Below are 17,858 nucleotides of genomic sequence, written 5' to 3'. Positions count from 1 at the left end.
AAAACAAAAAATTTCAAACCATTAGTTGTGACAATGATACAGATCACTAGCAGAGAGCTTGTAAGGGAGAGTAGTAGTAGAGACCTTGACAGAAATGTAGTGGAGTAAAAAGTACAATATTTGTCTTTCAAATGGAGTGAAGTTAAAGTTTCCAGAAAAAAAATAATACTCAAGTAATCGAAAAGTGTACTTAAGTACAGTACTCATGTACTGTCCACCTCTATTTAAGGTAATTAAGCAATTTAGACGTCCTAGTCCCTATTCCGGGCCAGTAGGGTGCGCTAGTACACCTTTTAATTGAAAATCAGCTGCAAAAGACAAAGAGGAAGAAGAAGGACGGCGTTAGCTAGCACGGGAGTTGCACGAGACTGGTTTAAATATGGCCACGTTTTTCGGTGAGGTTTTATCTGTGTACTCAAGAGCAGTGGAAGAAGATGATTACGATGATGTAGAGGAAGAAAACGAAGAGGATTTACAAATACGGCGGGAAATAGAAGAGAAGAGGTGTGTGGGTTGTTCTGTCTTAGCTGGACAGTCATGACGTTTCAAATCACTCACTATGTGATAAGTAGTGCACTATAAAGTGCACAGGAGTCTTCATTTCCTATTCAAGGTAGTGCACTGAGACAGTTTGTTGTTAGTATTTGGGACGCAGTCATTGCTACGATAACGACGTTGTAATCTGTCGGATTGTTAACTTTTTTTATAGCGAGCTAGTTCGTGTGGAATTAAACTGCAACATGTAGGAAGTTCACACATGTTAACCTTAATCTTTGTTTGTTAATAAAGTGTAGCTACAGCCATGAATGACGAGGCACGCTTGGGTTTTTAGCTAGCTTTCTCTTGCTTTCGGTTTCGGTTAGCCACACTCATGCTATTAGCTAAGAGAAGAGATCAGTAGCCTACGTATGTAACTGGGTTTGATGCTCTCTTGTGCGCGTGCAATGTTGAGACATTCAACAAATTAGAGGTGAGCATATGGCATAACATTTGAACTCTTAATGCTTCAGCATACCAAGACATTTTGGACAATTTCATGGGGATGACCCTTTCCTGTTCCAACATGACTGCACACCAGTGCACAAAGCAAGGTCCATAAAGACATGGATGAGTGAGTTTGGTGTGGAGGAACTTCAGAGTCCTGACCTCAACTTGATAGAACACCTTTGGGATGAATTAGAGCGGAGACTATGAACCAGACCTTCTCATCCAGCATCAGTGCCTGACCTCACAAATGCAATTCTAGAGGAATGGTCAAAAATTCCCATAAACACACTCCTAAACCTTGTGGAAAGCCTTCCTAGAAGTTTTGAAGCTGTTACAGCTGTAAAGGGCAGGACAGCTCCATATTACATTCATGTGCATGTAAAGGCAGACGTTTAGAAATCTAGTGTAAACACCTTTCTCTTCAATGAAACCAAAAGTTTTCAATAGCAGGGATCCCTAGTAGTTATGTGGTGTTCAGATGACTAACATTCTGTTTAACTTGAGTAACCTTTGGCACAATGATATAAGGATCAAATCCATCTGAGGACTACGGTCAAGGTGCTCAAGATTCAAGAGGTTTATTGTCATATGCACAGTGAAAACACAACAGTTTAGACTGTACAATGGAATTTTTACTCTGGAAGCCTTCTTACACATAATTATAAATAAAACCCCATTTGGAGATGAGTGCTGCAGTGAAGCCACTTGTGGATGTGATACTAACCTTGTGGAACTTGGGGAAGGTGCACAGTGATGCCCAGGTAGAAGCAGCGCAGACTTCGTGGAGTGACGCCATGAAAACCGAGTCTTCAAGCAAGCGGAAGAGCACCATTCGACCTCGTGCCACCCTGGTGATCTGTCTAAATCTCACACTTTTATGCCCATTATCTGAGAATTTCAGGGCTAGATAGATCCCCTCAGCAGGCATAGGGTGTTTACAGATTCTACTCCGAATTAGGGTTTAAATCTGCCAGACAAGGGCTCTGTGTGTGGATCAGCCCAACGTGCGCACACAGCACAAGGATCATCAGAAGATTGAGACTGATTTCCTAAGATGGCCAATGCCTTGGAAGCACACACACAGTTGGTGTTTATCCTCATGTCCAGGGAGACATTAGCTGCATGAAGGCAGAAATACTGCATTTGGTGGTGGCCCAGAACGTAGCAGGTTTAACATTAGTGATATATTGAGAGAGACCCTCCTATTTATTAGAGATATTTGCAACAGGCTCTCTAGTGAATATATGCACATACTGTAGATCTAAACTTTCAGGAAGCAATTACATTCAAGCGATTAAGCAAATATGATTTAATTATAATTTGAACAAAGAGACATTTTTTTTTGTTCAAGACAATATAGTTTATACCTTGTAGAATAATGTTATATATATTCTTTTAATGTCTCAGAGAGTGAGAAATGAAAACGGAGCATGCTGATCATGCCGGCTGTGTCCACTAGGGGAAATGCCGTGTACTGCAGGAGTAGTGATGTTAGCTGGACACACTTTAACATTCTTTTGTCCTATACAGAGAGGTTCATATCAGATGGTGTCCAGAGGTTTCCAAAGCAGTAGAGAGTGCTGAAAAGCTGCAGTGTTCTGATCTGATCATAGCAGTGGGACCAAATGCTGCAGGTAAATTCCCATTCAGTCCTTTTTTTTTTTTTTTGCTCAAAGCATAAACCACACTTCACGGCTTGTTGTTGATGATGCTAAATTTAAATCTATGCTGCTGATATCTTACCACAGTTCAATGAATAACAGACCTTAAAATCATTCCCCAGTATGTTGTTGTGTGGTTTGTGCTATGTAACCATGGATTATCGTGCCTGGGGGCAGGTTTTGTCTCGGCATACATTCTTAGTTCTGAGGGCTGGATGCAGGTTGGCTGGGTGTCTCTGTGGAATGAAAGGAGTCGTAGTTCTACTCGCCCAGACACGGCTCCCCTCCCCGGAGAACCTGGCTGTGTCTTCTACCAGCAGAAGAGCTGTCCGTCTGTGAGTACACACACACACACACACTATACACTATACATTCAGAACCTCAGATGTTTGACTGAGAGAAACTGATGGTTTTGAGGTTTTTCTTCTATTTGCCACAGGTTCTTATCTGCCAGTGTACATGCTATATTGCAGAAGACCAGCTGTTCCACTTGGCTGAAAAGGTATACAAGACTCTCACCTTTAGAATGTCTGCTCCAATAATTTAAGCAGGAAAGTGTCTTCTGTATAAATAACGATTTTTGACCCAAGAAGTACCCAAGAAGCATGACTTTCAAATATGAGAAAAATGAACTGTATGTATTTTGTGTGGCCAAGTATAAAATAATAATAATATAATTAATTGTTTTACATTGACAGAAAATGCTTTATCAACAGATGCGTCCAGTCTTTTGACTGGCAATGTTCTTGCAGTTTGTTACCAACACGTCACCGTTCTGTCCATAGGTTCTGGGCAGCATGCAGAGCAGAGGACTGACTGTGACGGTGTTGTCCGATTCTCCGCTCACTGAGTACAAAACTTCACATTACGTGAACGGCAATGGTGCTCCATTCCTACGTGCTCTAAAGACCAGCACCTTTACACACAACCTGCCCTGCCCTCTGCTGGAGCAGCCCAACATCATCACAGGCCTGCCTGCTGCCGGTACAGCACACACAGCAACACTCACTAGGGCAGGGTTTTATTATACTCAAGGAGGGGCAAATGTACTACTCAATAAACATTATATGCAATATATATTATTTTTCTGCAGTAACATATACAGTGGGGTCCTGAGATTATTGGTAAATAGGCTTTTATTATTGCGTTCTTTTCTAAATTAATGCAACAAATTTCATCACAGATTATGTTCTTGACAATAACTTGAGCGAAAGGTAAATACTTGTGCACTCAAGCTGGCCTGGACTCCATAAGTTTGTGCGCAAAAAAAAACTTTTGGAGCCCACTGCAGGATTATGGGAACATGTGATAAAATCAATTTGACCCATTACACATTAGTCACTCCTTGTCTATGCCTTCATTTTACTAAAACAAAATGTACCCTAGAGCCATTGGTATTTCCTACATGGGACTCAATAAAAGTAAGGCAGCATGCTGAGGGGTATCCAGAAAGTCAGGGACCAATGGAAATGCGTTGCCGATCTGATATGTTGAGTAAAATCGGCAAAAACGTGATTCAGCAGCTGAGAAAATACATAAAACCTAAGGGTGAATATGTAGAGCATGTGTTGTCAATAATAAATATGTAATTAAGTAGTTTTATGCTCTGTCCTGACCCTTTGGACATGTTGTAAAAACCAGAAGTTCGTCATCACGTCTAGGAATTTTATGAGTCATGTCGTGGCATTTGATTTGTTATGAATAACGTGTGTGTGTGTGTATATATATAATATATATATATATATATATATATATATATATATATATATATATATATATATAATATATATATATATATATATATATATATATATTAAAGATTTTATTAAGTAAATATTTTATTTATACATTTATATTTTTGTATTATTACATTATAATTTGCTCTGTTAGTCTCAATTTCCTTCACTGTATTTTAGTGTTGAGACATTGACGTGTGTGTGTGTGTGTGTGTTTTACTCTGTAGTGCTCAATCAGTGTCAAGTTCAGCACATACAAGCTGTGCTCTTCCAGTGCTTCAGTGATGTCCTCCATCCAGACTCTGTTACCATGGAAACCTACAAACCCGCCTTGTCATGTCTCAGCACACGGGTGAAGGTGGGGTTCTCAATTTACCTGATTTAATTATTATTAACATGTTATTTATTTATTAATGTTAATAGTAATGTATAATTACTAAGCACACAGTCAGGAGGATTATGATCATCGATCTTTCACTTTTTTTTTTTTCTTTAGCTGGAAACGAGGCCAAATATGGAAATACTGCAGAAATTAACCAGAGTTAATGATGCCCACAGCAATCTTTACACATAGAGGAAGCTCCTCAGAGGTCTACATTGTTTTTCTATTTGTAATGTATTTTTAAGGTCATTAAACACATTGTGCTCTATGGGACGTTGTAACTTTTTATGAGTGCGGAATGATTTTTCTTTTACTGGGCAGCAGGTGGCGCAAAATATTAGACTTCAGTTTCTGCTTCAGAGGCGAGTTCCAGTTGCATTACAGAGCACCTGTAGAATCCTAAAGGGCGCTTGTGTGTCTCGGAAAACGAAGAAATTCAATTCTTCAATTTTTTTTTTTTTTCTAGTAGTCATGAAAAACATTTGGAAAATATCAACGTGGACAAAATGTGCTGAAAATATTAGTGAGGCTCCTGGAAGAATATTAAAGTGTATCCACACATGACCTTGCATATATGCTAGAATGAAAATATTTTTCGCTTCTCACGAATTGCAAATACATTTGCATTTCAGATATTTGGAAAACACTTTTTTTTTTTTTTTCGTAGCTTTAGCAACATCACCCTGCTGTTCCAGGAACCAGGAACGTAAGCCTGCTCTGCTGGGCCCATTCATTTTTAGCGTGATGAAGAATGTAATAAAAATGTGAGTCATTCTGAGATTACCTTCTGTCATCAGCTGCACAGTGGCTATAAAAAGTCTCTGTTCAAATCGCAGGTTTTACTGAAGTACCAATTAAACTCCGATAAACATATATCAGGTATTTAATGGTTATGGTGACTAACAAAACTCCAATGAAAAACTATATATATATATATAAGAAATATTATAGGGGAAAGAGAGTAGGAAATGACCTTTAATAACCTGTTCTGTAAGTTCTATTATAACCCTTTTATAATGTGACTGACCCAAATTGAATTATCAAACACCGGTCATCAATTATGTGATTTCTAACTAACTGATGTAGTTATTTCTGTAGGATTGTCTTTGCAAGTTGTGTCACAAGTTTTGTTTAAAAAAATTGTGGTAAAATGAAGCATTTTTTGCTGCAGTAAGCACACAAAACTCTAGGTGAAGGTCTAGGTGATGTAGTGTCTTTTGATGGAGTCTACATGCAGAAATGGGAAATGAAAGGGCTTATATAATAATATATTTTGCTTAGTAATATATGAGTTTCTGAACAGCAAGACTGGGCTCTGTTTTTATCTCATGAGGTCAGCATGCGTTTCCTAATACATCAATATGAGAACATTTTGTAAGCAATTTTGTCATATATGGACATATGCGCAATCTTAAGGCACGTAACATCAAACTGGGAAGTTCACAATTTAAGAACATTATGGTCTCTAAACTGCCTCTCCTGTCAGATCTGGTTCTGTATCATGTAGATCTGTCTTTTTATGACCTGATCAACCTTTAGCACTAAACAGATTAGCTCACGTGACTCCATATGTAAGCAATATCCCTCGAGCTACAGTGCTGTTATACTGAAAATCAGCACAGCTGTGATTTGGGTTTGTAGGCTGAGTGGTGATGGTAATCAGCCGTAATGATAGTCAGTACAGCAATGCTAGAAATATTTGGATTATTTTTGCTCCGTCAATGAAAACGGTTCCTAAAGAAGCCACGGGTGGATAGTGTTGAAAGAGTAAAGAACAGCAAGTGTACCAGTGCTTTTATGCTCTTATACTAAATATCAGCAATACTGGAAAGCTGCTTATCCAACAAATTAGCAGACCAGAAGACACATTTTAAAAATAAATCTAGATACATGAATAAATATAGGTACACTGAATGTTATTAGATACAACCCCACATTTAAACACTGTGCTCATGTTATTACACACACAGACTTTATTGTTCCCTCTTAGTAGTTATACAGCTACACTATAGCTCATCTCTTTCCATCCACAGCCCTTCATTAGTGTTGTGAGCTACAGGGCTGCATGTTTTCATCACAGCAGTGATACTGACATTAGTCTATCTGATACTCATGTCAGTGTCATATTGTGTATTGTAGCCGTGCAGCGAAGGATTGAATAGTCTCTGGTTGTTGGTGATCCTTTGTGGTCCCTTTCTGTTGATGAATAAGGTAGAGACTATAGTCATTAATTTTTATATTTACACCTAGCGAGCACCTAGATGGTAAATTTACCGTGTACAGAATACGATAAATTTACCATGTGTAGAATAAGCTCACTGTACTGATGGTGTTTCTAATGAATTCCATATTAAAGAGCTAAATCATAGAGGCCTCAGCTGCCCGAATAAAAACTAACAGTGGAAATGTGTTTATCACATAGCTTGCAGGAACATTGTGTGTTCACACTTGGTGTGTGTATGCACTGATGCATGTTTGCTCACATTGCCTTGATGAACTGGAAGGATGTGGTGCTAAGCAGTTTTAGCCAGTACTCCTTGCAGAAAGGGGAACCTGGTACTCTTGCAGAGTCGACAGTCTAAAAGTAATGCAATGTTGTTCATGAAATTCAGAAACTTTACCACTATTGGGAAACACTGCATTTTGCAATCTATTGAAAATGGTGGTACATGGTAAATAAAGCTTTTGTGCTTGTTTTATTACTTGGTTATTTCTCTCCTGGTATGTCAGGCTAATCTGTCACATAACAAATAGTCCTGGCATTTATGAATGAATGAATGAATGAATGAATGAATGAATGAATGAATGAATGAATGAATGAATGAATGAATGAATGAATGAATGAATGAATGAATGAATGAATGAATGAATGAATGAATGAATGAATGAATGAATGAAAATTTTGGCTGGTGCAGTGGGAGTTATGACCACCTCACAGCTCCAGGTTCAGTCTCGGAGTTTAATCTTGACCTACTGCCATGTGGAGATTTGCATGTGTGCACAGGTTTCCTATTATTTTTTCACTTTCCTATCAAACCTATGCAGGTAAGTCGAATAGGTACAGTAAATTGCCCAGAGGGCATATGACAATATGTGTGTGCATAGCGCCCCGGGATGGACTGCTGTTTTCCCAGTATGTGTAACCTCAGTTTCACTATGATAGGCTCTGGATCTTATGTAACCTTGACCAGAATAAAGCAGTCCCTGAAGCTGAATGGTTTTTTGTTTTTGTTTTGTGAAATATTGTGCATAATGGGATGCATTCAAACTCTAACCACACAGAGCTTAAGCTAACAGTATGTACAGTGATCTCATATCACTGACTCCTAATATTTGGGATCCTGAAATAAGATTTGTGGTGCTGTGTTTTTTGTCTATTAGATACGACTAACTGACTGGGAATGTAAATGTGACCTAGATGAAATAAAAAAACACTTCTATGGTTTTAGTTTTAAGATACTTATCACGGATATATCAGATTTAAAGGCTTTATTACTGTAAACAATGCATGTGTTGATGCAAAAATGTGCTCTCTATGACAGAGGGAAAGTCCCTGCTGTGTTGCAATTTCGATAGAAACCCAGCCCCTTTCCTCTGCAACTCTGCCCATAATTGGTAAAGGCTTCACACTTGAGTGGTGTTTCTGCAAACACAGTACTTGTGGCAGTACCAGGCTTTCTTAAAAACTATACTCATACCCTGTCTCAGACTGGCAGGACTGCTTCTGAAGGATTTCATAAAACCAACAACAACAATCTGTAACCACTGTTATTTGTCGACGCCTAAATAGTGGATTCTGTCGTATTCAGACCTTATTGAAGATCGCACTTTAAATGATCGTCCGCGAGTACACCTTAAGTGTAATGGCTCAGGCTGGGTGTCGCAGTTATAGTAGGTCACTGAGTAACCATAAAGACAGGCGTGTGCTTACTGTATTGGAATATTCTGCACATCCTCCTTTATCGCATCAGTTGAATATTAACCTAGGCGCCATTAAACTAGTCTGATTACGTGCTGTTTATTCATAGCTCTCTGACGGGGAGCGAGAAATGATCTCGTATATTTATGGCTTGGTTTCAGTTTGAGTCAACACCTACATGTGCGTCATACCACAAAGAACACATTGTGTGTTCATAAATGAAGTGTGTTGCATCCGACATACAATCTTTGCTCTTAAGAGAAGCATCAGGTCTATCAGAGTTTACGTAAATGTTCTTTAGTTGAGCTTTGTGGTTTGGGATTTTTTTTTCTTACTTAATCAAAAAAAGGAACCACTGGTCCTCACTCTCTACGATGTTATCTATGGCTTTACTGACACATGTTCAAAATAAATGGCCTGAATTTATAATTAGGCTTATAACATTTCTAACAGCTTTAAACATTCTTGCTTTAGTAATGCATGCACACCAGTAAATTATACTGGATACATCTATGCACTTGTCTCTGTTTACAGAGAGTTTGTATAAGATCACTATGCTTTTAGTGCAAAATAAAAAGTATTTTAGTTTGGAAAGCCGTGGAGCTGTGATCAAATTCTTATGAAACAATTTTGAACCTTAGATGAAGAAATTATATAAATCATGATGAACTACACTCAGTGGTGACTGATACACAAGTGTTAGGGAAAGTAAATGTATTTTCCTAGTAATAAAATAGTATATTTCCAATATGAAAATTGGAAGGTAATATTTGAATAATAATAATAATAATAATAACAACAGTTGTTTAAAAAATGTTGGGCATGTAAATTTGGCATTAAGCAAGAACTAAACAAGATTTAAAACTATTTATTTAAATAGTTTATATCAATAGAATAAGTTGGCAGATAAACACCTTGGCAGAATTTTCTATTTTGATTTTTACTTATTTTTCCTGTTTGCATCTACTATGAGGTGAAGTGTGTAGGAGTAATGCTACTGGAATAATAATACGCTGAATGTTTTCCATCTGTCTCAGCAGAGAATGCGGCAACAGGTCTACTGTATTTCCAAGTAACAATTATTACCCCAATACATCATCATAAAAATGTTTAGGATATGAAAATACTTTGAGTCGTCAAGAGATCAACATGCACAATTGTGCAGCTGTTTGAAGTGTATAATAATTTACGACCACAAAATAGCGTGTTATCTGTCTGTCTGTCTGTCTGTCTGTCTAATAGCACTTTGTGATTCTGGGCTATAATAGAGTTGGGGTTCTCATTTGAAATCTCACATGGCATCTAGTGATTAATATAATACACATTATAATGTACTATATACACACACACACACACACACAACTTTTTAATCTAGCTTTTACATCTATATGCTAACAAGATGTCTCCAGGAAACTAACCCTCATCCCGCCCATTCCAGATAAAGGCGGGCACCCTTACGGTAAATGAAGGCTGAGAAAATTACTGTTAGGCTTGGTTAAACATTCGCTTCTTTGTCTTGCTCAGCCTTGAGAACAGCTGGAGCTCTGCCATGTTAAACAAACAGAGCAGTCTGCTTTGATCAGGTGTATAATATGAGCCCTCCCACATGTTAATGCTTGCGTGGGTGAGGCAAGCTTCAGAATACCTCAGAAAGGCTGGGCCTCCAGCAAGAGCCGGTTTAATTCAGACTTTGTTTTGGCACGTACTTTAACCAGTACCGACTGTGCAGTGATGCCCTCAGAATCCTTTATTGGGACGACCGATTTAAACTTAGGTTCTTATTAAGAAAGATGTTCTTTGTACATTTTTAAATCCTTGATATCATTGATCTAGTTCTGAAATATAATTTGTTCTTCTTTTTTTTAAAGACATTTTGCATGTCTTTTAAATCCAGTAACTTTTTTATATACTGTACTTTATATACATTTTCCCAGTGTTCACTGACATGTCTCTTTTTTGAGTTGTAGTTAAAAAGCTATAGATAGTAATATTCTAAGGAGAAAACAGGGTTCAGTTAGATGTGATGGTGGGAGTTTAATCTACCACTGGCTGTAGTTAGATGCGATGGTGGGAGTTTAATCTATCACTGGCTGTAGTTAGATGCAATGGTGGGAGTTTAATCTATCACTGGCTGTAGTTAGATGCAATGGTGGGAGTTTAATCTATCACTGGCTGTAGTTAGATGCAATGGTGGGAGTTTAATCTATCACTGGCTGTAGTTAGATGCAATGGTGGGAGTTTAATCTGTACCGCTGGCTGTAGTTAGATGTGATGGTGGGAGTTTAATCTATCACTGGCTGTAGTTAGATGCAATGGTGGGAGTTTAATCTATCACTGGCTGTAGTTAGATGTGATGGTGGGAGTTTAATCTATCACTGGCTGTAGTTAGATGCAATGGTGGGAGTTTAATCTATCACTGGCTGTAGTTAGATGTGATGGTGGGAGTTTAATCTATCACTGGCTGTAGTTAGATGCAATGGTGGGAGTTTAATCTATCACTGGCTGTAGTTAGATGCAATGGTGGGAGTTTAATCTATCACTGGCTGTAGTTAGATGCAATGGTGGGAGTTTAATCTATCACTGGCTGTAGTTAGATGCAATGGTGGGAGTTTAATCTGTACCGCTGGCTGTAGTTAGATGCAATGGTGGGAGTTTAATCTGTACCGCTGGCTGTAGTTAGATGCAATGGAGGGAGTTTAATCTATCACTGGCTGTAGTTAGATGCAATGGTGGGAGTTTAATCTGTACCGCTGGCTGTACTTTTAAAGCTGAACAATTTGACAATGCCAGTAACACTAAATACATGCTTATACTTTATACCTTAACTAGTTTCCATGACAACTCGACATCAAGGTTCAGGTTAATTGCATGGTATAATTACATACAGAAAAGCTTCATAATGGCTGTTTTGAAGCAAAAGAAATACGTTTTCAATGGACAGGTCATAAAACCATTCCAATCTGGAGCTTGGCTCCTTTCAAAGTCTTCACTTCCCTAAATCTAATACCTTACCTCAGATCAGGGTAGATTAGTTGTTTTTTATAGAAGCATCTTTTCAACGGTAGAAAAGGTAGAATGATGGAGCAAAGAGAAGTGGTGCTGCTGCACAGTGTTGGAGTCTCTGTGCTGGGTTGACTGTTTATTTGCTCTTTTATTATTTTATTAATTCTCCTTGTGTCCATGTTCTTTCCACCTCTCCAAAACATGGCATTTAGCTGACTGGCTACAGTGTATGTGGATGATTCCTTGCAATGGACTGGATTCCCATGCATGATGTTTTCTGGCCTCAGGTCTGGAGCTCCTGTGATAGTGTCCAGATTCACTGCAACCCTGACCGAGAGAAAGTGGTTACTGATGATAAATAAATGAAAAGTTATCTCTGGTATTCCAATACCACGACATACAATAAACCTTTCTTGTTAATAGACAAGTGTGATCTGGGTGAAGTGTGTCTGTGTTGATGATGAAGCTGTGAATCTAACTGATGACATTTATGGTAGCATTACTCTCGACTGCAAGGTCAGCGAAGTCGGCTATGGTTTTGGATGAATCCCTATAAAAATACACCCTTCACCATGCTTTGCGCTGGTGATTGAGCAATGTAAACTACACAATCCGATAGTTGTAAGTGCTTGAGAAGGTTTGTCATGTGGTTTTAATTTGCATTAAGAGTAAACATTTTGTCAGGCCCTTCCTGCTTGGCATTGTGTGTATGTGTGAGACGCTGACTCAGTCTGGCTGGACTCCAGGTCTGCATACTCTGTGGCTTGCTCAGGAGGAGGAGACGTTGCCGTGACGTTCATGTCAGTGCCGTTGGCTCTTTCTCAAGTAACAGCTTGCAGTTGGAGCCCGAGTGATCTTTGTTGCTAAAGCGTGACATTTACACAATATCACATCGACCTGTAAAATTCCACATACAGAATTTATGCACTGCTTAGTTCTGTAATACGAATGTAACTTGAAGCCGTGCATGTTTGAACAGATTTCAGCCAACCTTCAGAATTTATTATTCCTGAGGAATATTCCATAAAATCGAACACGTTACTGTGTGAACTTAACACTAGTTAACTAAATCGCTCGGGTTTTATGAGCACTGTAACTGATTAGAACCACCATGAGACCTTGTACGACGTATTTAAGCTCCACTGTCATACAGCCATCATTCCCTGGAATCTGTTGCATTTCTGCAGGGGTCGTGCTGCTTCCAAATAAATCGGAAAATTATCCCGTGTTTATTGTAACACAGTTATCTATGTATCTAGCATTCGGTTTCACTGCCTTAACCAGCAGAAATGTGGCTAACTATGAGAAACTAGCACAGGTTGGGTGGTAAAGATTTTTTTTTATGGACATTACGTAATTATTTTACATCGGAAAGCATGAAATTTGTAATATAATTTAATCAGGTGCAATAACTATTCATAGTTGTGTTAAATTGCACACTGCCTGAAGCACTTTGCTTTGTTTAACTGACAAGTTGATTTGTGTGGCAGAACACTGCATTGAAAAAAAAAAAAAAAAGCATTCAATATTTGTGTAAAAGAAAATTTTGTTAGGAATAGAAATCTATGGAAAAATCTAATAATGAGCACACCTTTTCTGACAACTGATGAGTGCTGAAGTTAAAGCTGCCACTGCATTGTAAGTTGCCATAGTGACTGACCCAGTCTCGCTCTGATATCAGTTTTTAGAACCAATGTACAATTTATAATAACAATTTAATATAATATGTAATATATATTATATTGCATATTGTAATATAATGCAATTTATTTATATTTGAGATACAGTGATTTTACACTCTTTACGTGGAAAACGTAAACGGAGCTTTTACAGCCATGTAGGGAGACTCGGAAATCTTCTTTTGGTCTTGTTGTATTTGCTTGAGATGATACTCAGCTTAGATAAATACAGATGCCACTGAAGCCGCCGGTTTGATTTCCTTTTATGTTTATAGTTATTAGCCTGATATACTGTACAGTTTATCGGTCATGAGTCACTGTTGTTTCATTTGATTGCTTTCAACTGGAAGCAGCACTAAAGGGAAATATGGTTGCAACACACAACTGTTTCTAAAACAGATTGAAATCCTTTTAAAGCATAAGGGGGCCATGGAAATAACACAAGATATTTACTCACAGCTTTCAGTTTAATACATGAATCAGTTTATTGGAAAATTTCCTAGTGAGCAGTCATCCATAGTATAAAATATAACCTGATCCAATACACCGAAGTTGAGGGAGCCTCTGAAGCCGTGAATGTGACTCACTGGATCTTTTTGCACCTTCTCAGAAAGCAGGCTGGTGTGAGATGCGACTGCTTGCTACCGTCGTTGAAACATTTTGTGCCTGCTGTAATGAAGCAGCTCTGGAGGCGTTGTTGTGATTCAGATGAGCTGAACCGATCATCTTTACTGTAAAACAAGCATGAAATTGGGGAATCTTTTACCGAAGAAGAACAATCTCACAGTGTGCATCAATAATCCAACACACATGTACCATCTGCATAAAGCTTACAACTACAACCTTAAACTGCACAACAGTAACTGATTCAAACCATGATCCACTGAGGATGTGATTTATTATGTCATACTCTTTTGTGTAAAGATATTAGTAGGCATGAATAATCAAACTCAAATTGTATCGGCCACATACACGATCATATACAGTAGGTTCAGTGAAGTGCTTTTTTAAAAAATTGTTCGTGTCATCAAAATAATAAAATCACATAGAAAATTAACATAGACTGTAAGAGTACAGGTAAAGAAAGGAGAACATATATGTTGAAAATATAGTAGTATGTATAGTATATGATACAGTATGATAGTTACAAATAAAATATGTAGATTTGTGCAATATGCACATATTGCATACATTGATCAGGCATAACATTATGAGCACTTACAGGTGAAGTGAATAACACTGATTATCTCCTCATCATGGCACTTGTTAGTGGGTGGGATATATTACGCAGCATTTTGTCCTCAAAGTTGATGTGTTAGAAGCAGGAAAAATGGGCAAGCGTAAGGATTTGGGAGAGTTGGACAAGGACCAAATTGTGTTGGCTAGACGACTGGATCAGAGCATCTCCAAAACTGCAGCTCTTGTGGAGGTGTTCCCGGTCTGTAGTGGTCAGTATCTATCAAAAGTATCCTTTAAGTCTTGTAAGTCCTTTAAGTCTTGTAAGTATTCTTTAAGTGCCCCACCTCGCAACTTACAGGACTTGCCTTAAAGGATCTTCTGCTAACATCTTGGTGCCAGATACCACAGAACACCTTCAGGGATCTAGTGGAGTCCATGCCTCAACAGATCAGGGCTGTTTTGGCAGCAAAAGGGGGACCGACACAATATTATGCAGGTGGCCATAATGTAAAGGCTGGTCGGTGTATATGTTTGAAGTAGAAGGTATTGTTCAGACAGGTCCAGACAATCCAAGTTCTAGGTGTTGTCCTGGTTAAGGGCCAGAATTGCCTACGGGAAGAAGCTCCTCCTCATTCTCTCTGTGATGGCCTTCAGGGAGTGGAAGATCTTCCCTGATCAAAACAGAGAGAAGAATTAATTTTTTAAATAGCTCAGGGTGTTCGCTATGTTCCAGTACTGCATGTTGTAGGTCAGGGAGCTCAGTGCAGAAGGTGCACTCAGCTGAACACAGCTAATATACCCTCTGGAGAGGGGGCTTATCCTTCTTGGTGCTGTTTTTAATTAATGTATCAAAATAACATGCATTTTTACACAGAGGCCACAATAAGGGTCATCTCAGGCACTTCTTCAATTTCATGTGATCTTTTTTAATCTTGAATAATCCAAGGTTGAGCATGTGAAAGTAATTTGCGCAGAACTGATCACTCAAGGTTGTGCTGTAGGTTCAATATAGGTTGAATGCCTGCATTAGCCTGTGATGCATATTTAATGCCTGAGATTTATTTTTTTAAGACTCGTGATGCTAAGTTAAAATATACCATGGCAAGAATGGCTGATTAATGGGATTCTAGCAAACAACCGTGTCCCCAGAAAGGAATATTTCATCACAGATATTTATTCCTTCTGAGAAAATGTCTGTAAATCGTCTGCTGTCGAACGCACAATGGGGAAAAATGTTTACTTCAGGCTCTGCTTGCTGGCTTTATCACCAAAGATGCACTTCTCTGTTCATCTGTCCTTCAGCTAAACAGCCTTTATTAACCCTGCATAGATCACACGAGGCTGCTGAGCCAAAATGTGTGTGTGTGTGTGTGTGTGTGTGTGTGTGTGCAGCTTTGTGAGTGAGAGAAAAAGGAATGAAGGACAGAACTTTCTTTTTTTTTGTGGATGTGAATTCAGTTAAAACATGCCTCTTTAGCTTTAGCTCTATGGTGCTAATTACTCAGTATAATAGTTTGTTTAATGTTAGACTCACTGATTTAAAGAACTCTAATAATTTTAGGCAGCTTAGTGCTTGGTTTTAATCGTAATGCTTAGCCTAATATTTGCTAGTGTGTTAGGAAACCTAGCTAGTTACTAAAGTCAAACAGTTATTTTTCAAGAGAAAAGACTCTTAATTGGTGAGCAGTGCTATTTTTTTTTTTTTGCCTCAGTTTTGATTATCTACAGTATAACATGATATGTTAGAAACTTGCTTACTAATAAACCTGAAGGTATTTCGGATTTTGACACTGTGTACTATTGTGTCAATCAGTATATGAAGCAATTTTTGTACTTTCACTGCCTTCAAGACATTATGGTTTTATGCAGTAACAGACAGATAGGAGTTAATGCACCGGAACAGGGATTACATCAGGTGTGTTTATTCCAGTATTGACACACACACACACACCCAAAACTCCTAGAGCATGTATCAATCCCTGCATGTGAAATTCTTAACACTGACTGTGCATTTGTGTCAAGCACTTACTTACACCCTCTGTGAGCGTGCCTGTGCATGTGTGTGTGGAGGTGTTAAACATTGTGTTATGTAAGTGTGAGACCCATTGCTGTTTGAATGCTGATTATCAAATGCTCTAGTCAGGGAAAAGACAATGCCAGGTGTAAATCTACATACACAGATCTTCATAATGTTGTTTTTTTTTAATATATATTATTAATATTTTATTTGTTTTTATTTTTATCTTTCATTTGAAATCTCCTGGCTGTTGTGATGGAGCACAATCTGGCTGTTGTGATGGTGCACAGCTCCTTGATGTCTGGATCAGTTCCAAGCTTGGTTTACTGTCTGAGTTTCTGTGCATGATTTTCGCTTTGTCTGCGTGGGAAAATATTCAGTCCCTTTTAGCTTTTGCGTCCTTTATTGTGTTATAGATTACATTAAAAATGGATTACAATTTTTTGACATAGTTACATATAATGACACAGCAAAAAAAAAATTTTTTTTTGCAAGTTTATTAAACATTAAAAGATAATTTCTATTAAAATTCAGATGCTTTATTCAGTACCTTGTAGAACCAACATTTGGCAGCAATTACAGCTTCTGGTCTCTATAAGCTTTGAACACCTGAATTTGGTTGATTCCTTTCCTTCTCAAGTTCAAACAGATTGGATGGCGAATGTTTGTGAACTGTGGGGATTAAAGACTGGGCTTTACCAGTTTACTGGATCGTACCAGTTCATGAACAGTACCTAGTTTTCTCCGGAGGGAGCGCTTAGAGTTCAGTCCAAAGAGTTAAAACTTTGTTTCATCAAACCAAAGAATGTTTTTCCTCCATATTCTTTAAAATAACTGCTATATACCTTTTACTCAGGAATGCTGTCCATCTTGGCTGATTGATAGAGCATTTCTATGTCTAGAATCTAGGTCCTCTCTGCAGAGGACGTCCGAAGCTCTGTTAGTGTGGCTACCGGCATGGACACATCTCAGACCAAAGCTCTTTTTCCTAGAAAGTAAGCCCTAGGAAGATTCCTGGTATCCTAAACCACTCTGCTTTTGGGACCATTCAAATATTTACAAATGGTCTTAAATCCTTGCCCAGATCCATGACTCCACACTTAATCTGTACATCATGGTTTGGGTTTTGGACCCACACTGTGAATTGTATGACCTTATTACACTCACATTCAAAATTATATCCAATCAGTTGAATATGCCATGGTGTATGTGTGTGTGTGTGTATATATATATATATATATATATATATACATATATATATATTCTTTGAGCTCTGAACAGCAGTCACAACTGAA

At 38.2% G+C, this 17,858-nt stretch overlaps 1 protein-coding gene across 1 annotated transcript; it reads left to right on the top strand.

The window, feature by feature from the left end:
• Positions 1-294: 294 nt before the first annotated feature.
• On the top strand, positions 295-5,036 carry psmg1 (proteasome (prosome, macropain) assembly chaperone 1). Its single transcript, XM_058411023.1, has 7 exons — positions 295-504; positions 2,518-2,621; positions 2,826-2,983; positions 3,088-3,150; positions 3,434-3,632; positions 4,612-4,742; positions 4,881-5,036. Exons 1-7 carry the CDS (start codon positions 380-382, stop codon positions 4,956-4,958), a joined length of 858 nt encoding a protein of 285 aa, XP_058267006.1. The 5' UTR covers positions 295-379; the 3' UTR covers positions 4,959-5,036.
• Positions 5,037-17,858: the final 12,822 nt, after the last annotated feature.

The sequence above is a fragment of the Hemibagrus wyckioides genome, linkage group LG16, assembly GCF_019097595.1.
Source record: "Hemibagrus wyckioides isolate EC202008001 linkage group LG16, SWU_Hwy_1.0, whole genome shotgun sequence".
Taxonomy (NCBI): Eukaryota; Metazoa; Chordata; class Actinopteri; order Siluriformes; family Bagridae; genus Hemibagrus; species Hemibagrus wyckioides.
This window is presented reverse-complemented; position numbering and strand designations above follow the sequence as displayed.